At 33.8% G+C, this 27,621-nt stretch overlaps 2 protein-coding genes and 2 long non-coding RNA genes across 9 annotated transcripts; 2 read left to right on the top strand and 2 right to left on the bottom strand.

Moving 5' to 3' along the window:
* Positions 1 to 1,500, bottom strand: LOC146914494 (uncharacterized). The gene is made up of 2 exons (XR_015014229.1): positions 572 to 1,500; positions 1 to 340 (listed from the first exon to the last, which is right to left on the bottom strand). It is a non-coding gene; the product is annotated as an uncharacterized LOC146914494 (long non-coding RNA).
* An 8,272-nt stretch (positions 1,501 to 9,772) lies between these two features.
* LOC146914493 (K(+) efflux antiporter 4-like) lies at positions 9,773 to 13,579 on the top strand. 6 transcript variants are annotated; one of them, XR_015014226.1, is made up of 5 exons: positions 9,863 to 10,213; positions 11,124 to 11,390; positions 12,205 to 12,282; positions 12,460 to 12,548; positions 13,262 to 13,579. XR_015014226.1 is itself a non-coding variant. In XM_085717353.1 (4 exons), exons 2-4 carry the CDS (start codon positions 11,278 to 11,280, stop codon positions 12,634 to 12,636), a joined length of 300 nt encoding a protein of 99 aa, XP_085573479.1. In that variant the 5' UTR covers positions 9,774 to 10,213; positions 11,143 to 11,277; the 3' UTR covers positions 12,637 to 12,769. The 6 variants fall into 6 exon arrangements, 3 of the variants coding, with proteins under 3 accessions (XP_085573479.1, XP_085573478.1, XP_085573477.1); XR_015014227.1 differs by having other exon boundaries at positions 9,773 to 10,213; positions 11,128 to 12,282; XM_085717353.1 differs by lacking the exon at positions 13,262 to 13,579 and having other exon boundaries at positions 9,774 to 10,213; positions 11,143 to 11,322; positions 12,460 to 12,769.
* Positions 13,580 to 21,881: 8,302 nt separating this feature from the next.
* Positions 21,882 to 22,724, top strand: LOC146914492 (uncharacterized). The gene has a single exon (XM_085721078.1). The coding sequence runs from the start codon at positions 21,882 to 21,884 to the stop codon at positions 22,722 to 22,724; it is 843 nt and encodes a 280-aa protein (XP_085577204.1).
* Positions 22,725 to 22,936: 212 nt separating this feature from the next.
* LOC146914491 (uncharacterized) lies at positions 22,937 to 26,286 on the bottom strand. The gene is made up of 5 exons (XR_015014228.1): positions 26,062 to 26,286; positions 25,838 to 25,957; positions 24,030 to 24,471; positions 23,783 to 23,897; positions 22,937 to 23,257 (listed from the first exon to the last, which is right to left on the bottom strand). It is a non-coding gene; the product is annotated as an uncharacterized LOC146914491 (long non-coding RNA).
* Positions 26,287 to 27,621: the final 1,335 nt, after the last annotated feature.

The raw sequence follows: 27,621 nt of genomic DNA, 5'->3' as shown, positions 1-27,621 counted from the left end.
AAAATCCAACACTCAAAAGTTTCCAATGTTGAATTATTCCAACCACAATGTGTTACAAAACAACCAACAACATCATTTACTCTTTTATCTAATGATGTCTCCAAAATATCGTTTGGAACTTTCCTCTTTTCTCAATCTCTAACAACATTCCATAATCTGTTAATCGGATCCATAAGTTAATTCCTTTGTTTGATCCTCAATAAGACCTGCCAAGCTCCGAAAAGTAGTTGTGGCCATTTGATGCAAGATTCTGAATTTGGAGTCTTTTGTTTAAAAACATAAATGGAATACATGGTCCTATTGTCTTTAATCGCCATATCTTTGCCAACCAAGCCACAACCTAGATAAAATTTTCATATTAGATTTCAATCATCAAATATCAAAATTACTTCTAATAAAGGTTTTAAAAATGTCAACGACCGTATCTTGGCTACAGCAATATTGTTGTTTTTGATGTCGCCATGATAATTTAATATAAGGTCGCATGAACAGTATTTACCACACAAAATGAACTGCATAATACAATTTTTTTATACTATCGCAACTGCAATTAGGGTTGCAACAGACATACTTGACAAGAACCCAATCAGCTTGATCAATATTCGAAAACTGGGTAGTAAGAATATCAAGGTAACCAGGATAGGTTCCACATTGATCCAAGAAAGTAGGCAGATCAGCAGCTTCAAGCTTTAGCAATCCAGGTAACACAATTTCACTCCTCGATATCGGCAACTCAATCAAGGCAACAACAAGCTTGAGTTAAAAAAACAGAAACAGGGATTCCAAAAGTCTTGGAAACATCAAAAGTTCAATGTAAGAGAGCGTGATAGACACAATCAAAAGGGGTGTTATGAAGAAGCTGAGAATTGAAGCATAGGGTTTATGTGGCCTTGTAATGGATATGGTAACACTAAAATGTGTGGTGCATGGTTTCTTTCATTCTCCATTGGTTTTTAAAGTAAAGAAAGACGATATATATGAATAAGGATGTAAAAGAAATAGAAAGAATGCAAGTCAAATCAATGTATATATGCATTGAACAAAAAGATAGCAAAGCATCAGATGATGTGAAAGTATAAGGATATTCCTCATCTATGAGATTATGGATATAAATCATTTTCCTCTTTCAAGATAATATAGACTACAAATCTGTTATGGTAACTTGGTAACCATATAAACAAAATGGAAACGCAATTGGAAACTTATAATACAGACTAAGGAATACAATACCTTATAGCGTTCCACATCTTTCTTGTTTGCTTCTACAAGCCATCCAACATCTGAGCGCATCCAACTTTGGCCGGTAAGAGTTCAGATGTGGGATGCGCTTGCACAAGCAAACAAAAAAAATTTGAAATAAATATTATACTGGTAATAACTCATATCGCTTTTTTACTCGTTTGATTGTAAATGTAGCTAAAGGGTGAAGAATTGGGTATTTTGGTAACCAATTTCATTACAAAATGTTATACGGGTAGCAAACATTCAACTTTAATAATTGTTGGCATGTTGCAATTATGTTGCCTCTTATGTGTTTTGGAAGGGTATATATGTGTGAGAAGAATCTGTTTGGGATGGAGACATATCCGGCAGAAAAGTCAAGGAAAAATTAGTCATAATAACATTCTCAGCAAAAAAATTGGATCAGTTGGTGTAGGAAAATTTGTTGCAAGCAAGCTATTCAAATGGGAGTAAAAATTTCGGACGAGAGAATGAAAGAGTCAAAGCAAAACCTAATTCACAAAATATGTTTATATTTGCATTTACATCTTGTAATTATTATAATTATCATATACTTACCCCTCAAAAAATAATTATAATATATCTATATTTGCATATTTTATTTCTTTTCATCTGTTTATATTTGCATTTACATCTTATAATAATTATAATTATCTTATATTTACCCCTCAAAAAATAATTATAATATATCTATATTTGCCTATTTTCTTTATTTTCGGACAAAAATATTTGTGTTTTTTAGGTAACATTGGGATAGTATAGTTTTTTTATCTGTTCTGTGAGGATGTGGATAAAAGGCAACGGTGGCGGGAAGTACTCCAGTACGGTGGCGGCGAGTCTTCATGATGGAACGAAAGGTGTCTGCAGTCACATTAGCACTCTGACGCTCAAGTCAGTAATGCAAATTAGAAGGAGTGTATAACCGCGTATAGGCGCGCCTTGAGAATAACCGCCACCGGGTTTTGCGGTATGTGATTAGGAACAGTTAAAGGACACATGTAGGGTGATCCTCGCGCAGGGGCATGCTTGGATGTGATGCACTGTGTCGCGGTGATTTTCGGTTATCAAGATATTGGTTAGCGTTGACTCACAAATTTAGGACTCACCACCAATCTTTTATTTTTCCAAGGGAATGGGGAGAAGTTCCAATAAAAAACACAATTTTTAAGAGATCAAAGGTCCGGGGGTTGGTTACGTTAAGGGAAGGTATTATCACCCTAAACGTATATAGTATCTTATAGGAACCTCTTGCTTTTATTTATCGTGTGCTACAAATTAACTTGCTTGTAAAAAGGCCTAAGAAGTCTAATTCTGAATGAATAAAGAAAGAAAATATTTTTGTTATTTTGTTGATTTGGAAAGACAAAGTCTTTTGCCTACATACCCGAATGGGATCAAAATCATGTAGTTCGGGGTAAAAAGCCGAGTGATTGGTTAAGATTGATTTTAAAGTTTGGAAAAAATTTTGAGAGGATAAGAGGCCGATATGACATAGAAGAATAAAATGTGATGTGATTGTTTTTTAATTGAAGAAAACCCAGTCTAAGTATGGTTAAAAATTGATGGAAATTTGATTTGGAAAAAGAAATGAGGAATCACTTGGGTTAAAGTCCAAGGTTTGTTAATAAAAGATATATTCGAGTTCTGCCTATATGAATGTTTTTGAATTTTTTTATTATTCTAGCTAAAGTGATGGTACATGGATTTTTGGTTGGCTTTTGTGGTTGTTTATGAGGTGTGTTTTGGGTTAAGGTGCTTAGGAGAGCTAATGGTGGTTTGGGGTTTTTTTTCCCGGATGTTTTTTCAAAGTTTGTTGGTTGTGGTGTAGGTTTTTAAGCTAGTGTTCAGCGGTTGTGTGCGAGCAGCGGGATGTGGGTGTAGAAGTTGTTTTTGTGGCAGTTGTGACAATGCTTGATGATTTTGTTTATGTTGTTTCGTTGATCGTGGTGTCAGCTTTGTTTTGGTGTTTTTATTTATTGATTACGGAGATAACCCTTTGTTAGAAGGTGTTTCCTATAGGTTTTTGGATTTTTCTTTATTTTCACGGGTATATGGGTTTCCATTGGGGGCTTCCCACCATCCTTTGTTTGTTGCTACCGTAAGACTCCTAGCCTAGCACTCCTTGTGCTGGTTAAGATTCATTGCTATCTTAATAAATTCCATTTTAGCTTTTTCAAAAAAAAAAGTGAGCTAATTAAAGTCTAATTAAATTCTAAAAGTCTAGGCGTAACGGAATAAAATAAAATATGAGGGATTTTATAAGGATGTTGGATCCAAAATAAAAGTCCCTTTTCCTTGGAATTAATCTAAAGTTATTAGTTGTTTGATTTTAAATTTGGTCCTTGATTTGATTTTGTTCTTGATTTAGGTCTTGACATAAAGCGGACTAAATAAATGTGTGCGTTGGTGCAAGATTCTCATTTATATTTTTACATTGTTCCTAAGTACATTCTAATGCCTCAATAATATAAATGACAATATAATAAAATGCATATGGTAATAAAATGAATAAATATGCTAAAAATAAAGAAACAAAAAAAAAATGCATGAGATGACTATGGTCCTAATAAGCATAAAATAAAGCTAAATAAATAAAAGAACAAAAAAAGTAAACTAAATATGTAATATCCCACTCGACGATTATTGGAATATCACCCGTCAAATGTGTCAGAGAACAAATATTCATGGAAAGCAAGTATGACGGAGAATCTCTATCACGTGATGTCATTTAAACACGGGTTGAATTATCAGTGTCTGAGAAAGAACGGTTAAGAAGAAGGGCGTTTTTGTAGTTTCGCTTAAAGAGTATATAAGTAAGTTAGAGCTCAAAACTTCATTCTTCAAGCAATTTCCTCTCTCTAAAAGTCTTAGAGCAGAAAATTCTCCTCTTTCTCTCTAAGAATGTCGAACCTTAATCCTCCTTCCTTCAACCAAACTTCTCTAAGTTGAGTACTATGCAAGATTCAAGGTTGACAATGGAGTATTCATGAAGTGGCATCAAGAAACAACCAAACTTCGAGCTTGAATCTTTGAGTGAAGACTTTGCATGCATAGGGTTTGATTTAGAAGACAAGATTTCTGGTGTAGCATCACCTTAGAGGTGAGTTTTTAGTTAGAACTCCTTTCCCTTGGGTTTATGCTTTGATTGTGTGAGTATTGTTGAACATTAGATTGTATATTCTAGTACCCTAAATTGAGTGAATTGTTGCTTAAAAATGTGATTAAAGTGCCATACATCTCATATTCTATGATTGTTATGTGTTCCGGATGTTTAGGGTTCATATGTATGTTTAAGATTGAGGTTCAGGTATCAAATTCAAAAATTCTGCATCTTGATCTCAAGAAATTCGCTAATGGCGAATTTATTACGCTGATGGCGAAATTTTGCAGAAAACTTCAGAGGGACTTTGCCATTAGCGAATTACAGGTGACTGTTTCAGGAGTTTTTCGCTAATAGCGAAATTCTCTGGAATTCCAGAGGCATTTTGCCATTAGCGAAATCTGGGTAGGCTTTCCATTTTATTTATTTGCTTGCTTGTTTGGAACATCACTATGTTAATTGAGATCAACTTTACACCTTTCTAGACTTCAAGGAAAACCCTCAATCTTTAAAAGTGCATTGTGTAACCCTAACCCTAATCTTTTAAAGAAAAAGGAAATGCATGGGACACACATAAACTTTAGGCAACAATAAAGAACACTTACGTGAATCATACATAAACGTGATTGGGTAGAAACAAATGTAAGCATGGGAATTCTAGAGCCTCGACCTAGTGGTCGAGAACATGTAAGATAGAACATTTTCAAGTATAGCATGAACATGATGTATATATTTATGAATATGACAAGTATATGAATTGATGAGTTTAAACTCTTCACTATGAACGAGAATGACTATGCAAGTATGTTAAGCCGTGAATTGATAAGTTAATCCCATCACATATGAATAAGAATGTCTATGTATGTAGTTTACCGCTAATCGGGTCGATCACGGACCCGTGGTAAATGAGTAAGCATGTGTAGGTTAAACCCTTCATGTATGTATGATCAAGACTTAATGCAAGATGTAGGTGTTGTGTCTCTTGTGATCCACGCAAGGTTGGGATCCCAAGAGGTTCTCGCCAGGGGAACAGGATAAGCTCCGCAAGAGGGGCCCGCACGTCACTGAGGGAGTCCGGTGTGCCTTAGCTAGGTTTTCACCGGTCATGTATGGGATTGTACTCGGGGTTACTCCACCCGGGGCTCTCCGTAAAATGCATCAAGATAATAATGTTTGTTCAATGCTAACCTCTAACCTAATGAATGAATATGGCTATGTACGATATGATATGATGTTAGACATGTGCAGGTTATGCATTAGAGCAAGTTATAAAGTTATACCAACGACGATCTTAGGTTTCCCTAATCGTCCAGTTTAGGATCGTGTCATGAATAAGCATGTTAAGTTGCGTTTAGCGTATCTTGAGCTAGCGGTCCTAGGATCCCTTGACCGCCATGACATGTATGACGTAAGCAAGACCTATATGACAAGTTAAGATGAACCTACGACGGATCTAGTGTGCACGACCATCTAGGAAAGCATTACCCACACACGTATAATCAAGCGTCAAGTTGTAATGTAGACACGTGGTGCCATAGGTTTTTCCCAGAGGTCACTTATAGCTGTTGTTCTTGTCTTGTTGCAGAGACAAAACAGAGTAGTGGAGATAGTGGTTGTACAATTGTCCTTTTTCAACTGTCTCCAACAAAAAAGCATCCAATGCCCTCAAATCCATTTGAATTACCCGTTGCTTCATTCTTCCAGTCTTCTGCAATGATAGGCGTGATTAAATCAGTTGAACAACCTTTGAAGTTTCAATTCTCTTCAGCTTCTGATGATCTTTAACTCTTGATGATCTTCAGAGCTTATGATGAAATCTGCTTTTGGTGATCTTGCTTCTGATGAGGTGCTTCTGATGACATCGACACTTCAGGAGTACTTGTCTTCAGAACCTCTTTTCTTCAGACGGTTCTAAAGCTTCCTTGCAGTTGATTTCATTGCTCTCATTTGTTCCTTCAGAACCTATACTTTAAAGAGACACAAAATTTTTGTCTATGGTCCTGCGCACTTGAACAAATATTAGCATATCCAATTGACAATTTTTAATACCTTGTTATCATTAAAACTCAAAGGGTAATGTTAAACACATTTTGTTCCAACATCGTTGGTTAACAAAAAATTTAATTGCGAGGTCAACTAGGAATATCAGGATATATGTATGTTTAACATTCCCATAAATGCTTGAATGTTCATGGTGTTCACAAGGATCATACATTATCTTGTTTCTTAATTGCAATTCAAATTTCTTATTTCTTAATTCTAGTTAATGACATGAAGTATGAAACCTCATGTTTTCTAATTCTTCCTTTCGAGAACGCCGTAACTTTACCTAGATTAACTTACCGCACATGTTGTCATTAGGGTAAATAGGAGTTCTAAAACCAATTTCTTAAATCATAAGTAGACGCCACAAAACTGATGTTTTACCAATTTAATTCCAACAAAGACAAATAGGGATTCAAGGATTCCATAATCACTGTTAAATATCTGAATCACAAACCTAATCTCGCATTGGCCAGAGCAATTAAACCCTACAACCCTTTTTAATCTCTTTTCTATTTACCCTTTAAATAATTTTTGTTGATTGCTAAGTTGAACAACAATCCCTATAGAGACGATAAACTTACTACTTTATTGATTGTTACGATTTGGTGCACTTTCCAATTTGGTCCTTTAGGTAGATTGTGAGGTTTTTACCATGCTTAACACGCCAACCATGGAACCGAGCATTTAAGTTTATTTTGTATTATATGTTACAAAGTTTATATTCACTATGTTTGGGGTGATGCTTTTTGTAGTTTATAACTTTAAAATTCTGAAGAGTATTTAAGTATGCTCGTCAGGGATCTATATATAGATAACATTGGATTTTCGAGTCAATGTTAGAGGTTTATAACTAGGAAATTTTATCTATTTGTCAAATTATTCCTTGTCAATATATTAACACCTATTTTTTTTAAAAAAATATTAACGTCGTTGTTAAGATTTAATTCAAGTTTAATAAGATCTATATTTTGAATATCTAATCTCTATTGTTAAAGCCTTATATGAACTTGGGAGATTAAATTTTCATGTAGTCTAAAATATCACATCATGACAAGAAGAAATATAATGTCATAACTCAAAATAAAACATTTTCCTTCTTAGAGCCTTACAATTATCCTCAAAATAAAATAAAATATGTAATGTTTTCTCATTTTCTAAGATAATAAGTAAAGATCAAATTATTAAACTTGGCACTTATGTCACAATATGAGTGACTAGAACCCAGTTGAAACATAAACAATAATCAAACAAACTTTAAATAAAAATATAATATAGGTGAGATAATAGATATCCACATAATTCTCATACATAAACACATTGATATCACCCCTCAATCTTGTTACGAGGATAACCTGCATAAAATAATAGAAAAGAAACACGTAGAAAATAGGTGAGTGAGATTTTATAATAGAAAATTATATGTTTGAGAAGAATATATAGAGAAATAGGATATAAGTGGGCAGTGGGAATCGAACCAGCGTCGTTAGCTTGGATGGCTAAGTGTTATAGTCGACATTCATAGATGAACGTTTCTATTTAAAAACCGACGTGAAACTTTTGTTTCATTCAGATCCTTTATAGATTAATTTAAGAGATAGACGGAATACATGAAGAAAAAAAATGACACTTAACATCTATGTCAGCCTTTCAGTATGAATACACATGCTAAAAGAAACTTAAAGTGGTAAAGTGGTAATGCATAGAAACAAACATACAAATATATGTTTATGACAACAAACCATTTGAGGCGTACACATAATACTATAAGAGATAGATATATCAAATGAATCGTTCCTACACATCTACTATATATGCATTTCGTACACATAACTTGTTATGTGGATAATGCTCATTAAAATATAAATTACCCATTCTATTTATATTTTTCTTTGTGGTTTTAAGGTTCCATTTGTCAATTAGAATTTTCAATTACAATACAACTTCTTTGGAGCTTTTATAACCAATTGTTTGAGTTTGATATGTTTCTTCAACCTAATTACCTCTTATTTTGGGATGGATTTATATCATTGGATTGTCCATATTTCATTATGCTATTGTTTTTAGACTCGTTGCTAATGATGAACTAATAAAACTATATTAACAATTCTAGGAAACAAATGCATGTATAAAAACAATTTATATATACAACCTAAATTATGAAGAATGCAAACAACCTAAATTCATAGATTGGGATTTAAGGATCGTATTTCAATCAACCAGCAAGTAAGGATCTTCTTGCTAATCATTCATTCAAGGGTTTGTGTTTTTACTCATCCTATGGTCAATTCTGGAATTATTGAAGCCTTCTCCCTTGAAATGAATTTCACAATATTGAAGGACTTTGTATCAATTTTTCTTCATCGAAAGGTCGTAGACTGTCGTGTTCAGTTGAAGGATGTTATACATGATTCTGAATCGATTTGTATTAGGAGTACTGGATCAATTTCTGAGTTTTTTTATTAATCAATTCAATTAATTTCTGGTTTCATTATAAAGAATCAATTCAAATAAATTTATGGTTTACTCCTCATTACCTCAAGCTTCGATTATGTTTCGATTCCTTTAGGAAAAAAAATCTGCATATTAACACTGAGAAGTGAAAACACTGAGAAGTGAAAGTGAAGAAGATGCAGGGACAAGTGCGTGATATAAAGACAACGGAATGCGTGTTGGCAAGACATAATAAAGTGTTGTGCAGTTTTAAAACATAAATTCAATTAGAATCATTGATTTAAATCCAAAGGGCTATTATTTACTCCTCTCATCTCTCACAATAACTTGTGCTCTCACTTGATATGCCCTTATATATATCAAGACATGATAGAGTTTTTATGCGAAAATGATAAGAATAATTATAAACCATTAGATTTAAGGCTAAAGTGCACTTTTTCCCCCTAACTTTCAAAAAATTGCAATTTTGGCCCTCTAAGTACAAAAACTACAATTTTGGCCCCTAAGATTTAGCCCCTTTGCATCTTTGGTCCTTTTGGCCAATTTTGTCTTATTCAATGCCTACGTGGCAGGCCACGTGTGTAATTAATTAATTAAAAAAATTTAAAAACAAAAAAAAATTTGAATTAAAAAATCAGAAAAAATAAAAAGTGAAGGGACGTGGTTCAATCTCCCTTCTCTCTCTACTAACCCCAGCCACCAACACCAATATCCCAACTTCCAGAACTCCAATACTTGGCTTCCACAGCTGTTTCGCCGTAGTGCGAAAATCACCACTGTAGTGAGTTGATTCATCCAAAACATGATAACCACCTTCTAGACATACCCTTATATGAATCCTGCTTGCAAACTTGATTTCTTTCTTCTTGTCCCCTTCCATACACTAGTACAAAAAACACTTATTAACTCAGAGATTTTAAATGGGATGCAATCCACTTGACTTAAAAACCCATGACAAGAAAAGATTTTGACAACAGTAAATATTAAATTGTGTAACCCGATTTAAAAACAATTTTATATTAAAATTAAAATAAAACTTTAACATAATATTGATTTCAAACCCAAATTCATCAGATCCCAAACCTAATTTCTCACCCTTCCCTCACCCCATTCCTGTGCGAGATCCAAATCTCAGCCAACTCTCATCAATCGACCCTCTTATTAACCATCAAACCCGCCGCCGTCGCGAAACCCGCACATCCACCCACCTCCGTCGCGAAACCCACTCATCACCTCAAGGTTTGTGCGAAACCTCACCAAAGCCCTCGCCCTCACTGAAACCCTCTATTCTCTGCAAATCCCTCACCGTTACCCAAACCAACTGTCGAATCACTTTCGGTCGACGTCGCCACATTACGATTGAATGACTCATAGGTTCACTCTTTCTCCTTCCGTGTTCATCTTTCTTTAGTTGCATGTGAGAAATTCGTAATTAAGGTTTCATTTGAGAATTTCAATTGTAAGATAGGGTTTTCTTCTTTGAATTACTGGATTGAATGTAAAGATTGTTGGAAATTTGGAATTTTTATGTGTGTGTGGATCGATAAAGTTGATTTTTTTTTGTCAGAATGAAATTGTGAGAGACAGTGAAAGTTTTGGGGTTTTGTTATTGTATTATTGATTGATGATTTTGTGTTTGTGAATTCTTCTTTCATTCGCTGCTTGGGTTTATTCTGTAGTTTTCAATGGTTTTTTAGATTTTTTGTTGCTTAGGGTGGGTGAAGTTTTGATTTTGACTTGGTAATTGGGATTTCAATTCTACTATTCATAATTATGTACTAAAGGAACTCTATATGATTCGTACTATAGAAGTTCCATGGATTGATTTATCATTGGAAATTCTGTATGATCTTGTGGATGCTTTTACTTACTTTTTTTGTTTCATTTTATCTTTTCTTGTTTATATCCACGGTTAAACAGAACTTGATACAAAAATATGTATATTAGATAACTGGTTGTGGCGAAGAACATTTGATAAAATCTATTTATGTATTGGATTTGGTGCAATCTCTGAGTTTTGTTTGAAAAGTTTAGAGCTATCGATGTCCGTTTGATGTTTTCATTAGTTCAATATTGTTGGCATGAAGGGTGAATTTACTGTATCTGTCTCGAATTTTAGTAATAGATTCCGTGATTCCAGAATCACTTATAAATTTCATATTCTAGAGGGTTGGCTTATATGTATGTATTGGTTATCCTCAAAACTCGTCACCTTTTTCTTGCATGAATATGTGCATTATAAATAACTACATTGAAATTCTAAGAGACACTATTTGATTATTAGACAGCCAAAATGCAAGCAGGATTGCGATCATTTTTGTCAAACGGGAAGGTCATTAAAAATGCTGTTTTGCAACGAGTCCGCACGGTGAATCCCCTTTTGCAGCCAGTTTCCTTTTCACGGTTTGAGTCTGCTACACCTGCTTGTATTGAGGAGCATGGTTTTTAGAGCACCACAATTTCAGACATCTTCCAAGGAAAAGGTAAAGGTACTGATGGTTCCTGGCTTTGGTGCACCACAGATGACATTGTTTATGTTGCTGTCAAATCGGTAATGCATTTTGTTGGAACTGTTTTGCAATTAATTATAAGTGTTCACGTGAAATTGATGTAGCTCACTAAAAATGACATCGTTGCAGATGACAAAACAATGTTGGAACTTGTGAGTTGGTTGTTACTATAGTTTATTGAATTGTTATTCTTTTTTTTTCCTTATGAATTAATATTTCTGTTGATATATGTTGCATTTAGAAGGTGGTGATTCATAGTAATATTTTTATGTTCTAGAGACATCAGTGTTTCAAGTTCCAACCAAGTAAAGGAAGAGTTAATCAAATTACTCAACCAGAGAAAGTATGAAGTTATTTTTGTTAGAAGGTGGTGGCCTGATTTTAGGGTCCAAGTATTAGTTGCAATATGCTTAGTAACTAGACCAAATAAGTAGAAATCGAGGGAGGAAATAGACAACTTCAGAGTAAGAGATTATAAGAATTTTGATCATATGATAATAATATGTCATTGATAGGGGCATAAGATTGAAAGGAAAAATCAACACTTCAAGAATTGATAAAAATTGTGTTGAATTTTACACTTAATTACTTAAATATGTTGGTATGTGATAATATTTATGGCTTCTCTATTGTGCTCTGGTCATAGTTTAAAGCAATGCTGACTGGTGGTATGTGAATGGATAATATGTTGATACATTTTGTAGATTTAGTTCCTTTTTTTTTGTTTAGTTAGACTTCTTCTAATTGACTTGGTATGGTTGAATGAAACTTCCCTGTTTTTGAAAATTTCTCTTTGAAAATTTCATTTCCTCATCAAATTCTTTGAATTTGCTTTTATTCTTCTTTGGCCCATAGGTCTTGAAATTCTTAATGGAAAGGAACAGTGTCAATGCCCTTCATGGTCAGGTTATAATTGGAACCCTGATTCTGCAGGTATGTACTATCACTTTTATATTTATAGATGCACATGAATGAATGACTGAAACATTGTTGCTGCAGTTGTGTAGAAAGAGTGGAGATTAGTGCTATCAACGACACTGATATATTTGTTAAAATTTTCTCTCAGATATACTTTGAAATTCATTATTCGATGTTATTGGTTTTTGTCAGGATTGTGCTGTCGGTTTGCTCTTTGCACTGCTTCCTGTCTTGGGTGGAACATCAGGTGTTCTTCAAGGAGTAATATCCATGAGTAAATCGTACGTTAATTATAGGGCGGACTGTCATTTACTTATCGCAATAGTTCTATTACAGCATGGTTATGAAGATCCTATCTTTCCAGTGTGACTACCGTCGAGTTGACCTAATATTTTATAGATGTTAGAAAAGGTAATCTGTTCATAGTTTTAATTCTTTGTTTGTTAAGAGATTTTAAAAATATGTAGATGCAAGTTTAGAAATATTAGTGAGTTGTAGATAACATATCTGGCTAAAGATTGATAGAAAAGGTAATCTGCTCATAGTTTTAATTCTAAGTATGTTAACCAATGTATGTAGTCTAAACAGAGTCACTTCAATTCTTAGTTTTCTTTCAAAAAATACGTGTATGTTCTATTATAGAAATATGAGTTTAAACTTCATCTACATGGTTAAGAATGAGTCTATTCAATATATTTATTTCTTTTTGTAATTGGTTGTAGATAATGTAAAGGTCATGTCGTGTATGTGGTGGTATCTAGGAAGAACCGCTGAAAACCCTTGTATGCTAAATGAGTGTTTTGGGAATAGATAGATTCATTTGTTTTGTTTCAAGCTGGATATGGAGTCTAAAACAATAATGCTGAATTTGTTCCATATAATGTTGTTTTCATATAAGCTGGATTTGTTCCAGTGGCTGCAGTTTTCATATAATGCTGAATTTATAAAATGAAAATATAAGTAGAGTCTAAAACATGTTTTCTTAATTGTACAGGTTCAAGTAATGATTACTGCATTTGATTCAGTTGATGCTTTGGGCCATAGTGAGGTTATTGGCAAGGAGAAAAAATAGAAGGTCGTTGATAAGACTTTGCAAATTCTAGGTTCTAAAGCTAGTGAATTGATTTCTTCTAGTAACCTTGTCCATGTCATGTTAATAGCTTATTTTGTTAGATGAACAATATTCTCTTATTTTTTATGTTTACATGACGAGACATTGTGGTCCAGAATTATTTTGTAATTTGACATGTACTAGTAAGCACACATTAAGTTTTACTAAATTAATATTATTGTTTTATACCTTCATTGATCATATGATATTTCATATTATATTTAGTACCATAATCGTGTATAAAAAAATTAAAATATAGAGAGAATGTAAATGGGGTGAACCGATTTAAATTCAAAGATTTTTTACTCTTGTTAGCCTTTTTTAAATGGTATCAACCGATTTAAATTAAAAGATTTTAGATGGGTTCAACCGATTTAAATTAAACGATTTTAAATCGGGTAAAGGGGGCTGACTTAAAATCAAATACACTTTTTAAATCGGCCACCTATAAATCGGAAGTTCACCCGATTTAAAAAGTCATATTCACCTGATTTAAAAAGTGTTTTCTGCACTAGTGATAATAACAACATGTTTTTCAATATTGAACCACCTAGTGTTCACAGGTTTATGATCGAGTCTCCGGTCCATCATCTGTAAGGGAATTACACACTTTCCTAGCAGTTCCTCTTTAATCGGCGCAACCCTATCTTCCACACTCAAAATGAGCGGCTCTTCAAATGGTTCTGCAGCCACAAACATCAAATCCTCATTCCACATCGGATTGATACTCCTGCTTTGAGAGATTCTAGTCCTCAAGGTCTTCTCTGGTTGTGGATTGTAATGATTAATGATAAAATTGTTTTGATTTATGTTCATTGTGGTTATTTTTTAATTTCTGGGTTTCATTAATGGGGTAGATTATGGGTTTAAATGTATATTATGAACTTTAGTAAATGATGAATTTTTGGGTTTAAATTTGTGTTAATGTTGGATGATGATGATGATGATGAAACTATTTTGGGTTAAATTTTTGAGAGTTGTGATTTCAGAATGAGTGTTGGGTGAAAAAGATGAAAGAGAAGGAGAAGAAGATGAGGGTGTTGTGTTGGGTTCATCAAGATCACGCCTCTTCCTTTTCTATTCCAATTTTATGATTTTTTTATTTTTTTAATTTCATTTATTTAATTTAAAAATATTATGTGGTTTTTTAAATTTTTAAATTAATTAATTACACACGTGGCCTGCCACGTAGGTGTTGAATAAGTCAAAATTGACCAAAAGAACTAAAGATGCAAAGGGGCTAAATCTTAGGGGGCCAAAATTGTAGTTTTTTTACTTAGGGGGCTAAAATTACAAGTTTTTGAAAGTTAGGGGTGAAGTGCACTTTAGCCTAGATTTAAATGTATGGTTGAGATAAAAAAAAACCAATTTAAGTTATACATGTCCCTTTCCACACACAGTTCTCACGTTTTCTTTGTTTCTTCCTATTCCCTGACTTTATTTTCATTCTTTTCCCCTTCCATGAAGGACATCGTCGCCATGCCCGTCATTAACAACAACTCTTTGCCGAAATGTCATCAGTGTCGGAATCTTTATAAGGAGGGTGAGAAAACGGTGGAACTCGTTGCCAGTTGGATCACCAACGTCGGTGGCCGAGAATAGGGAGGAGCTAGGTGTTGTTTGGATCGTCAGATGTATTGGTTGTATGGGAAAAGAGTGCAAATGTGATGGCCTGGCCGAGATCGAAGAACATCACTAGAATTGTTTCTGTTGTCCTTTTGGTCGCCAAATTTCAAGTTGGAAGAGAGACAAAAGAGTGAGAAAGTGATTCAATATTTAGAGAGAGAGAGAAAGATAGAGCGAGAGAGAGAGAGCGAGAGAGATATATAGAGAGAGAGGGTGAGTTACGTAGAAGAATGACAAGATTGATGATTCAAGTGTGTTAACAATGCATAGTGGAAAACGTTGATGATGGTTAGGTTGGAGATGATGAATGGGTTCTTAAGAATCAATCTAGTGTGGTGAGGTACATGTGTTGTTTAAAATGGAACTTTTAATCATAGTCGTTTGTTTTTATCCAAAGGTTGACAGTTTTTCCTATCATTCTCACATAAAAACTCTATTCTCACATAAAAAACACATTCATGGGTGGCTTCTATCAAAACCCGTTTTGCTAGAAGACACCTTTTATGAAGGTGTCTTTTAACAAGTTATTCTATGAGCATTTCCTAAAAGACACCAACTAATTTTTATGAAGGTTTATTTTAGAAAAGTTATAACTAAAAAGTGAAAATCACACCTTGAGGTGTGGGTTGCTAAAAAACACCTTCATGGGTGTCTTCTAGCAAAACTCATACATACATATATATATATATATATATATATATATATATATATATAGGAACAAAATAAGTTTAAACTATGCCTCTTGGGTTTCGATGATAACAAGGTATTAAAAGTTAAATTGGATATGCTAATATTTGTTCAAGTGTGCAGGACCATAGACTAACATTTATTATATCTTAATCAAGTATTGGTTCTGGAAGAACAAATTAAAGAGCAAGAATTGTCATGAGAAGCTATGTTTCATCCAGACTCTGAAGGTAATCCAGACTCTGAAGTTAGTCAGACTCTGAAGTCTTCCCAAACTCTGAAGGTCAGGAACTAGCTAAAGGACAAAGAGCTGAAGCTTTGAATATCAAGCTTGAACTATTCTGAAGATTATGCACAATGGAAGATATCAGAAGGTCAATGGATGTCATTGTCAAGTGATAGTACAAGAAGGACACTTTGTATGACCACTACCTCCACTACCTCCAACATTCCCATGTGCAAGTGTACAAAGCTACAGTTGTGTTCTTTGGAAGAGAACGGTTAATTCCTCTTCAAGGAAAGAATTCAAATGCATTCCTTCATAGGACATTAACCAAATCAAGCAAAAAATCAATGTTGAATTATCAAGCTTCTCTAACGACTCTTTAATACGTTGGCACACTCTCAACGTCTCTTTTATACCTCAATATAAAGGAATGAAGATTTAAAGATTATGTGTGAAGACTCAACAATTTACAAATTATTATACATCCAACACTTAGAATTTCATATAAACTTTCACATCTTAGAAATTCTTAAATTTTGAGTATGAACTATTTTCTATTGTGAACACCACTAATTGTATATCAAGTGTTCAACTAAACAATTATTTCTTTTTAATTCTTGTTTATTAGAAGTATCTTGCTTGTGTGTTTGAGCATAGGAAGCCTCTTGCTTGTGTGCTTGAGAAATTGTAATCTTGAGTGATTATAGTGAAAAATCTATTGTAAGTGACAACGGGACTGGACTACTTCAGGATTGTGGAAGGAACCAGGATAATTTCTTGTGTCTCTTTCTTCTCTTTCTCTCTCTATCTCTTTATTATCCGCTGCATTTAACTATGAACATTTCTTCAAACTCTGAACTCTATCAGAGGATGAATTTGGAATCTTGTTAAAAAGAAGAAAAAACTAACATAATTCAACCCCCTTCTTGTGTTTTTCTCACCTTCAGTTGGTACTAGAGTGTGTAACAGCCCGATTTTTCGCTAGATTTATTTTATTATTTATTTAATTGCTTTTATGTGTGTTATATGTGCTCATATGTGATTATTTGCCTCTGTGTGTATTTTTTGTTGGGGACCATAGAATTCCGTGTTAGAAAGGTATTTTAGTCATTTTGGACTTAGGGGCATTTTGGTCATTTTGAGAGCAGGGGTAATTTTGTAATTTTTGCTGAAGGTTATTTTTAGTGCTTAGTGAGAGTTATTATTTTACTTAGTGTTGGAGAGTGGAGTGATTATTTATTTTACCATTAAGTGACCGTTAGTGTTATATTTTACCGTTAAGTGAGTAGTAACATTTTGGGTTAGAATAGAAATGAGTTAGACCCATTAAGACATTGTTAGTTAAGCCCAATTGAGTAGAGTCTATATAAACTTTAGTTGGTAGTGAAATTGGGGCTTTACCAACATTTTCATTTCATTTTCACAATTAGAGAGAGGTAGAGAGAGAAAGAACAAGAGGAGAAAAAGGGTTTTGAAGAGAAGGATCTAGAGAGGGCTAGAAGAGGATAGAGAATTAATGGTTGGAGCTAAAGTGAAGCACTAGCTAGAGATTGTGAAAAATTAAGGTAAGGGGGTTAGAATTCAAGGATAATCAATAGTTGTAGTTCATCCCTAATTCTTTACTTAAGTTGTTAATTGAGATTTTGTGGTAGAAATTCGTGCTTAATTTTGATGATATGATTATGTACATGAATTAATTGATAATTGTGTTGTTGTTGTTGAATTTGTATGTCAAAATGGGTAGATATGAACATAGTATGTTTTTGTATGAAATTGATGAATTGTGAAGTTGTGGTTGTTGAATTATGAATGGATTCATGTTCAAATGTTGTTGTTGTTGTTGTTGTTTTAACATGAGTTGTTGATGAATTGATGCATTGGGTATCATGAATTTGTGAATTATGATGAGATTTGTTGTTGTTGTTGAAAATTGTGAGAGTTTTGGTGAATTGGTGAATTTTGTTGAGTTGTTCATGTGAAGGACCAAAATGAACTTTTGGTATATGAAGTTGTTGGCTGAGTTTTTGGTGTTGTTGGGTGAGTTAGAATTAGTAGAATTTCTGTTTTCATGTTGTGATTATGTTAGTCGAGCCGTTTGCGAGAAAACGGGATTTTCGTGTGAAAATTCGAGTGTTAACCGTTTGAAAAATGAGTGTTGATGTGAGGTCTTGGATAATGATTTTGGGATGGTTGAAACTTGAATTTTTCTGAAGATTATAATAGAGCTAAGTGTCAGGAGCGCGTAGGCGAAAACGGCATCGAAAACGGGTTAACGGTTTGAATTTTACGCGCGAAAACGTGAAAATTGGAAAAATCTGATGATGTCTGTCAGGCAGCCATCGTACTCCGATTTTTGGCATCAGACTACGATTTTGACCAGGTTTTGGGGTGTTTCGACACGAAAAACATCAGACTACGATGGGTAGAAATCGGGCTACGATTTTGCCTGACCAGAAACTTTTTAAATGCATTTTTCTTCAACCAAATTGCTTCCGAATTTATTCCTAAGTGTAGGGTCTTTATCTTAATCATCTAAGGGTGTTTTTATGAAAGAAATAACTTGGTTTAAAGGGTCTAATGAGTTTAACTTGTTTTGCCTTGAAAATTGAATTCTTTTGTAAAAACGATAAAGTGAGACGAACTTTGTGATTTTCATGAATTCATCGTATTTGGCCGGTGAAACACCAAGGTATCCCCTACTGCACTCATATGTGGCCTAGAGGTATGCTTAGTTGAGGCATTGGAACTTGTTTACTTGGTTTTGGCTTAAATGCTCAATTATTTATAATGTTGTGACTTTGAGAGACGAATTTGATTGAAATGATTTTTGAGAGCCAATTGCATATGAATCCTTATGGAAAATTGTTATACCTTATGTGAGGATGATTGGTGGTGTATATATGTGACAACTATATGTTGCTTGAATTATGGATGTTGTGGTGATTTTATATATGTTAAGTGGTGGTGAATTGTTGTTGATTGCATATATACAAGTATTGGTGATGTTGAGGTGATTTGTTTGTGTGAACATATGCATTGTAGTCGAGTCATATGTTCATGCATTCATGACTGATGGTGGTGGATTTTATATCCAATTGAGGTGATTACGATGTTTTTGTTGCATCGTAGGTGACGACCTTGAGGTGGTATGGTACCGCATGCATCTAAATGAGTCTAGAGTCATTGCATACATTGTTGGTGAATTGAAATACATTTGAGTTGTGCATGGTGATTGAAATCGTTAATTGTTAATTGACATGGTTGAAATTGTGATACGTGTATGATACACTTGTTGATACAAACTTGGAATGATGATATTGAATGATCTTGAATGATATGAGTATTGAGAATACTTGTGAATATGTGTATGAATTGTTCTTGAATATATCTTTCATTTCAATGTTCTTGATTAAATTTTATATGGATTATGTTTGATGTAATGCTTACCACCAGTGGTTTTTGCCACCTACCTGTCTGTATGGATGGGTAGACGCTGTGCAGGATTAGTTGCTTGGTGAGTTTGCTTGGTGGATGTTTGGATGGCGGGAGCTTTCTCCGTTGTCGTGTCTTAGAGTCTAGGACAGGCTCTGATTATGCTTTAGTGTCTTATGTCTGTTGTTGATTTGACTTTATTGTCCATGTGTTTAGGACTTGGAGTATTTGTATGTTGGTATATTTTGACCATGGCATGTACTTGAGGAGTTATATGTTTTGTTCCACTGCGACTGTTGATATATTATATATACATGTATGTTTGGATTTTGGATTTTTGTGTTAGACATAGCGTCTATTTCTTGAATATTGTTATATTCGCGTGTTTTATCGCTTTAATAGAAATAGGACGTTACAGAGTGCCTGGTTCTGTTGTCTATTAATAGCACTTAACAATATAACAGAAAATATCCTGAGAAAAACATGTATGCTTGTGGTGATTCTGAAACCTCTGTAGCTATTGTATCATATTACTATGGTACTGATGACAAGTCATCTGGTTCTTTCAAGCCACCTATGTTCAATTGTGATCCTGAAACATTTTCTTGGCGGAAAAGTAGAATGTATATTCACATCATTGGTATAGATAAAGAATTATGGGATATCCTGGAAGATGGTGTTGATCTTATACTGGATGAAGAAGGTGAAGTTTGTTTATAGAAAGAAACACACTGCTGCTCAAAAAAAGTATACAAGAAACATCACAAAATCAGATGAATTCTTGTTTTTGCTTTACCTCACAAAGAATACTTAAAGTTTGGTGACAAATCCACTACTAAAGCTATGTTCAAGTCTTTGTGTTCTACCTATGAAGGAAACAAGAAGGTCAAAGAAGCCAGAGCTAATATTCTTGTTCAACAGTATGAGATGTACAACATTAATGAAGATGAAAACATTGAGGCTATGTACTCAAGGTTTCAGACTTTAGTATATGGACTTCAGATTATGAAGAAAAGCAATGTAACTTCTTATTATGTGAACAAGATTATAAGATGCTTTCCTGCTAAGTAGTGACCTAAGGTGACATCTATTGAGGAAGCAAGAGATCTGAATACACTCAGTCTTGAAGATCTTATAAGCTCTCTCAAATGTCATGAGTTAGGGCTAAATGAAGATGAACCTGCTAAGAAGTCCAAGTCTATAGCACTGGATTCCAAAGGAAAGTCTTCAAAAGCTCTCAAAATTGATAAATCTCCTGCTCGGGGTTCTAAAGAATATCCATAAGCTGAGGAGATGGTTATGCTTTCCAAAAGACTTATGTATCTCGCTAAAAGAAACAAGAGGTTCTTAAGCATAATCAATGGCTACAAAGGATCTAGTTTAACGAAAGACGATCAGAATAGATGCTTCAACTGCAAGAAACTTGATCATTTCTTTGCTGACTATCTAGAGTTGCAAAAGGACAAGTCAATGGAGAAGTCAAAGAAAACTAGTTTCAAATCAGGTAACTTCAGAAACAAGATCAAGAAAAGTATGATGGCTACATGGGATGATCTTGATAAAAAATCAGAATCTAAGAAAGAAGAAGTTGAGGAAGAATCTAATATGGCTTTGGTAGCAACAATTCTGATGCAGAATCTGAAACAGATTCTGAGGATGAAGATGGGATGTACTTAAGAGGAATGGAAAAGCAGAAATCATGGTACCTGGACAGTGGTTGCTCGTGACACATGATAGGAGAAAAGTTTATGTTCCTAACTCTTAACATGAAAGAGGGAGGAATTGTGGGATTTGTAGGAAACCTGAAAGACAGGTTAATTGGTATGGAAACTATTAGTAACTCTTCTATTTCTATTAATAATGTATGGTTTTTTGATGGACTAAGACATAACTTACTTACCATAAGTCAATTTTGTGATGGTGGTTATGAAGTGATGTTTGATAAGAAGAACTGTACATGAATCAACAACACTGATAAATCCATAATGTTTAATGGTAAAAGGAAAAACAATGTTTACAAAATACATTTTTCAGATTTGGCTGATCAGAAGGTAGTTTGTCTTCTGTCTGTGAGTGATGAGAAATGGTTGTGGAACGGAAGGTTAGGGCATGCTAACTTAAGATTAATCTCTAAGCTTAGCAAGTCAAAACTAGTCAGAGGCTTACGAGACATTAAATATCACTCAGATGCACTTTGTGGTGCATGTCAGAAAGGAAAAAAATGTGAAATTATCTTTTAAACTTAAAGACATTGTTTCTACTTCCAAACCCTTACAACTACTTCAGATTGAATTTTTTGCACCAGTAAGTACTGCATCAATCATATGGATGTGTTTAGTAACTTCTGCACACAAGTGTAGTCAGAAAAAAAAAAATGAAATTTTTAAAAGTCAGAAGTGATCATGGTGGAGAATTTAAAAATGAGCCTTTTGAAGCTTTTTGTGCAAAAATGGAATTATCCATGAGTTCTCTTCTCCTAGAACTCCACAACAAAATGGGATTGTAGAGAGTAAGAACATATCTTTACAAGAAATGGCTAGAACCATGATTCATGAAGCTAATTGGGCAAGGTACTTTTTAGAAGAAGCTGTAGACATAGCATATTATGTTCAGAACATAATCTATATTAGACCAATTCTAAACAAAACAACATATGAACCCTTTCAAGGAAGAAAACCAAGTATTTTTTACTTTTATCAGTTTGGATGTACATGTTACATTTTGAACAATAAGGTTTATCTAAAGAAATTTGATGTCAAGGCTCAGAAGGGAATCTTTATAGGTTACTCTGAAAGATCAAAGACATGCATAATGTATAATTCTGAAATACGATGTGTTGAGGAATCAATACACATCAAATTTTATGACAAAGAGCCTGACAGCAAAATGCCAGAGCTAGTTGAAAGTTTTATAGATATTCAGATAACAGGAAAAGCTTCAGAACTTGTTGAAAATTTAGAGTTTGATGACAATCCTGAAAGTTCAGAAGATGATCCAACTCCAGAAGTTCATCAAGATGAAGAAGCTTCTAAATATACTTATGATGGTTCTCATCTAGCAACTAAATCCAAAAGCACTTTCAAGTACAAGTCTTCTCATCCAGAAGATCAAATCATTAGAAACAAAGAAAATCCTAGGAAGACAAGAACATCCTTCAGATATGAACATTCTATGTTGGGATTGTTGACAACGATTGAACCAACTTCTATTGATGAAGCACTTTTTGATGATGGATGGATAGTTGCAATGCAAGAAGATCTCAATCAATTTCAAAGAAATGATGTATGGGATCTGGTTGCTAATCCACCTCAGAAGAACATTATTGAAACAAAATGGGTATTCAGAAACAAACTAAATGAACTTTGCAGAAATTGACAACCACTATATTAGTGATAATTATTGTTGAATAAATTTCTTAACTTCCATTTATTTCAATGTCATATTTTAAAATAATTTTGTTCACATTACAAAATACTTATAATTATCTTTTTAATATCATATATATATATATATATATATATATATATATATATATATATATATAAGAAATTCAATTTAGTACTAATATATATATTTTGAATGGGGATTATTATTGTTTGTCTTACCCCTATAATATAGGAAACAAACAACATTGTTATTTATAGTGTTCCTTACTCACAATCCAAAAGTTGTATATATTAAAATCATAGTAGGATGTAAATATTTAATAATGGTAAGAGTAATTAGCCAATGAGGCTATTTGTATGGTAAGAGTAATCACAATCGCAAAAAGAATTAAAAAAAAAAATTAGTGTATGTTGCTTAAATAATAGTTGCAAAGCTTTTTGTGAAACGATGACTTATACCTTATAGAGTTTCACATTTTTCTTGATTAATTCTGCAAGCCCACCCAACATCTGAGCTGTTACCTGCCATAATGAATCAACACATGTAAATATGACCATTTATCCCATAATAATAATAGAAAAAATAAATAAATGTGTTCTACTTCTACACTCATAGCCTTTTTGGTATTTTCGTCGGCAACATCTCTTTCTCCGTCTCTTACTGCCTCTCTTGTGCGTGACATCCCACATCAGACCTCACGCACAAGAGAGGGAGGAAGAGAGGAAGTTAAAGATGTTGTCAACTAAAATACCAAAAAATGGATAAATAGTCATATCCGTTAATTCATTTTGGCAGGCAAGAGCTTTATTATTGGATGCACTTGCAAAATTAAACAAGGAAGATGCGAAACAATATAAAAATTAGTATTTCTCCATCCCTAGCCCCATTTGTACACCCCTAGTTATAGTTACTTTGTGCCTATTTTCATTCTAATATAATTTTCCTTGCATGTCCAAAAACAAATTTTGATTGCCTTTATATGATTTTATTTGTTATGTACAGGAAAAAAATAGAATAATAGTTTGAGTCAGATGTATTAAACATACCTGAAGAAATTCAGCTGCTGGATCACAACTTCAACGGCAACAACCATGCCTTGCATGAAATCATCCCCTGGTTCTTATTGCAGTAAACCGAGTTGGATATGTAGTCACCTATTTCCTAAATAAGCAAACGTTTACAAAAGAGAGTCAAATTATCGACACCTTTTGTATTCAAAACAATAATACCTTGTAAGTAAAAAAGGAAAAAGAATAAGAGACACTGAAGATGACATAGCTGATATAAAATTACCTATCTCGTCACGAATACAGGCTTCCATGCTTATTATTTTATCCGATGCAAAAATTGCCGCATCAGTATTTCACTAGACAAAACCCGTAGGAGGAGGCTTCCAAGGCTGAACTTGATGTTGCTGCTGTACTTGTTCACGAGAATTCTTGTGAGCATGCTGCCAAGCGTGGAGCAGTCCTTGAGCATGGCCAATAACAACTTCAATCACTCTCTCTTGTCCTCCCAAAGCTGTATGTTTCTCTTTCTCCAAAGACTCCACGTCGTCATCACAAAAGCAGTAATTTGAGAGATATTAAGTTGTTTCCATATGCGGTTAAAGACATCTTGGAAGCCTTCCACATCAATCATTAAACTCTTCAAAGTTGTCCACGTATTCAGTTTCTTTCAACACGATATACTATCAGCACAATCAAGAAACAAATGCCAATTATATTCAGGGTACCTGTGACAAACATCAAAATTTGGTTGACAATCAATTCCTTTACTCACCATCCTTTGTCTATTTGGTTAACAATCCCTCCCAAGCCTCCATAAAAAATGCTTAACCTTGGGAGGGATAGGTAATGCCTATTAACGGTTTCAATCTCCTTCAACCTTTGCTAGCATCTCTTTTAATCAATTCATCCACACAAACTCGGTATGCACTTTTAACCGAGTATAAGCCTTTTTTATCATATCGCCAAATAATCTCATCTTTTTTACCAAGATTAACAAGTGGAATTTGTAGTATTTCATTTGCATCTCTATCACAAAATTTATGCTGCACATGTCTAATATTCTTTGCGGAAATTGACAACCACTATATTAGTGATAATTTATGTTGAATAATTTTCTTAACTTCCATTTATTTCAATATCATATTTTAAAATCATTTTTTTCACATTACAAAATACTTATAATTATCTTTTTAAAATCATACATAGAAGAAATTCAATTTGTGTTTGGGGATTATTATTGTTTGTTTTACCCCTATAATATAGGTAACAAACAACATTGTTAATGACAGTGTTCCTTACTCACAATCCAAAAGATATGTCCAGAAAGTTTTAATATCATAGTCGCATCTCATGAGGCTACCGTAGCCTTGATCACAGTTGCAAAAACATTTAAAAGAAATTAGTGTATCTTGCTTAAACTATAGTTGCAAAACTTTCTGTGAAACCAAATATCTTATACCTTATAGCGAAGCAACCAATACCATATAGTGTTTCACATCTTCCTTGACTAATTCTCTAAGCGCATCCAACATACGCTTGCAGAATTAAACAAGAAAGAAGTGAAACACTATAAGGTATTTGTTGCTTCGCTATAAGGTATAAGGTATTGGTTTCACAAAAAGATGATGTTCCCATAATTATATTTGGTTTGCAACTATTGACATGTACTTGGCAATCAAAATAATACGTTACATAAATAAAGATTCAAATTGAATAAAATATGACGATCCTCATATATTGTTGACCCGGGTCTAAGATCAAGTAGTTGCAAAGCTTTTTCTGAAACCCCATTTGTCCATTCCTAACCCTGTTTATACACCTCTAGTTAAAGGTACTTTTGGTGCTTATTTTTATTCTAACATCATTTTCCTTGGCCTTTCCAAAAACAAATTTAGTTGCCTTTATTTATTCTTATTTCTTATTTACAGGGAACAAATAGAATCATATTTGGAGTCAACATAGAACATCGGACATGGACACTATCGGATACCGACACAGACACGGACATGCTAATTATTTGTCAGTGTCGGTGTCGGACATTTTATCCAAGAGTGTCCGTGCTTCATAGGCCGTATGATGTATTAACCTTACCTGAGGAATTCAGCAGTTGGATCACATATTCAACGGCAACAACCATAGCTTGCATGAAATCATACCACTGGTTCCTATTGCAGTTAACCTTTAACATTTGGATTTGTAGTCATCTCTTTCCTAAATAAGCAAACGATCGCAAAATAGAGTCAAATTATCAACACCTTTTGTATTCAACACAATAATACTTGTAAGTGAAAAAGGAAAAAGAATAAGAGACTCACGTAATTAGGGTTGAGAAGAGAGAGAGAATGGAATCAACGTAGAGGAATCATATTTGCCCCCTTGCTGCTATTGATTTGGAATCAAAAACTGCGCTTTGATTTCACCAAGATATTTCCTTCATAATTTTTTATGGCTAAAGGGTGAAGAATTGGGTATTTAGGTAACTAATTTCATCACAAAATGTTATACGGTTAACAAACATTCAGCTTTAAGAATTGTTGCAAGTATTAATGAGAAGAATAGTAAAAATCTGTTTGGGAAAGAGGCTTATATGGCGGAAAAAATCAAGGAACAATTAGTAATAATAGTGTTGTCAGCTAAAAAAGTGGATCAGTTGGGGGAAAGGAAAAATTTGTTGAAGCAAGCCACCCAAATGGGAGAAAAATACACAGAAGAGAAAATGAAATGGTCAAAGCAAAAAACCTAGTTCACAAAATCTGTTTATATTTGCATTTTAATGATATTTTTTTTTCCTGGCCCTAGTTTTTTTAGTGAGAGAAACTACAACTTCTCTCTAAGTTTTCTTTCTCTTTCACTCATCGAGGAGGGGTGGTTTTAGGTCAATTTTTGACCTAAAATCACCCCTCTACATCTTTTTTCCCTTTCTTTCGATCTAAATAAGTGATATATTTTTCACAAATATCAAGCGTTTTCTTTTGTTTTTTTTTGTTATTTCGTCGTCTGCATGCGACCTTGTGTTGTTCGTCGTCTTGTGCGGCGTTGTTTGATTTGGCATCTTGTTGCGGTGTTTGTTGGTTCATATTGAAAGATCAGCTTCAGTCAATCACAGATTCAATCAATGATTTGGACGTCAACGTTGCAGATCCAGAAGCAAGAGTATTCTGGTGATTTAGATTTTATCATATTATTTGTAGGCATTTTGCCGTTGTATGCTATTAACTTGGGTGTTGTGAGTTTATTCGCAGATTCATCCTTTACGTTTTTAGCGATCTTGATTCTGATGTATTTTATCGATTTGAATGAATGAATATCGTTGTTTTTGTCAAAAAAAAAACATAGTTCACAAAATCTGTTTATATTTGCATTTTAATGATAATTATAATTATAATAATAATATATTTTCCCCTCAAAAAATAATTATAACATATTTTCCCCTCAATAGCTTCTGCGCTAATTCAAGCTCCTTTTGCAGATTAGGGTTGTTGTGAAGGGGGTAATTGGATATATATATATATATATATATATATATATATATATATATATATATATTTGGTAGATATAGGATATATTTTTTTATGTTGGTAGCTGTTGCACAAGCTCAATAATCGAATGTCCTATTTAATTTGGATCACAAACCTGTTCCATTGGCTTATCAACATTAATCAATGGCTCCTCCATGTTAGCAATATCTTCTCAGTCCCGTTGTTCAACAAGCTCTAGAACGAGCGTTCGAAAGTGTGAGAGACTGTTTTGAAGCACTTCATCTCAAACGTTCTGCAAAGAAAAACTACAAGAGGTACTGGCCAAGGGTTTAACAATAGTATTGGGCATTGTACTACCTTTTGCTAACAAAGAAATCTTTGAAGGTTTCAGCACAA

The sequence above is a fragment of the Medicago sativa genome, chromosome 6 (genome assembly GCF_051527215.1).
Source record: "Medicago sativa cultivar Bolivia chromosome 6, Bolivia_mono, whole genome shotgun sequence".
In the NCBI taxonomy this organism is placed as follows: domain Eukaryota; kingdom Viridiplantae; phylum Streptophyta; class Magnoliopsida; order Fabales; family Fabaceae; genus Medicago; species Medicago sativa.
Note: the sequence above shows the minus strand (reverse complement) of the source record. Positions and strands in the feature narration are given on the sequence as shown.

Bases quoted from the DNA above. Each gene is read 5' to 3' on its own strand.
- LOC146914493 (XM_085717353.1), top strand. From the start codon at position 11,278: ATGGTTTTTAGAGCACCACAATTTCAGACATCTTCCAAGGAAAAG. The intron at 11,323-12,204 runs GTAAAGGTACTG...TTTGGCCCATAG, and splicing joins AGACATCTTCCAAGGAAAAG to GTCTTGAAATTCTTAATGGA. The intron at 12,283-12,459 runs GTATGTACTATC...GGTTTTTGTCAG, and splicing joins TTGGAACCCTGATTCTGCAG to GATTGTGCTGTCGGTTTGCT.
- LOC146914492 (XM_085721078.1), top strand. From the start codon at position 21,882: ATGGCTAGAACCATGATTCATGAAGCTAATTGGGCAAGGTACTTTTTA.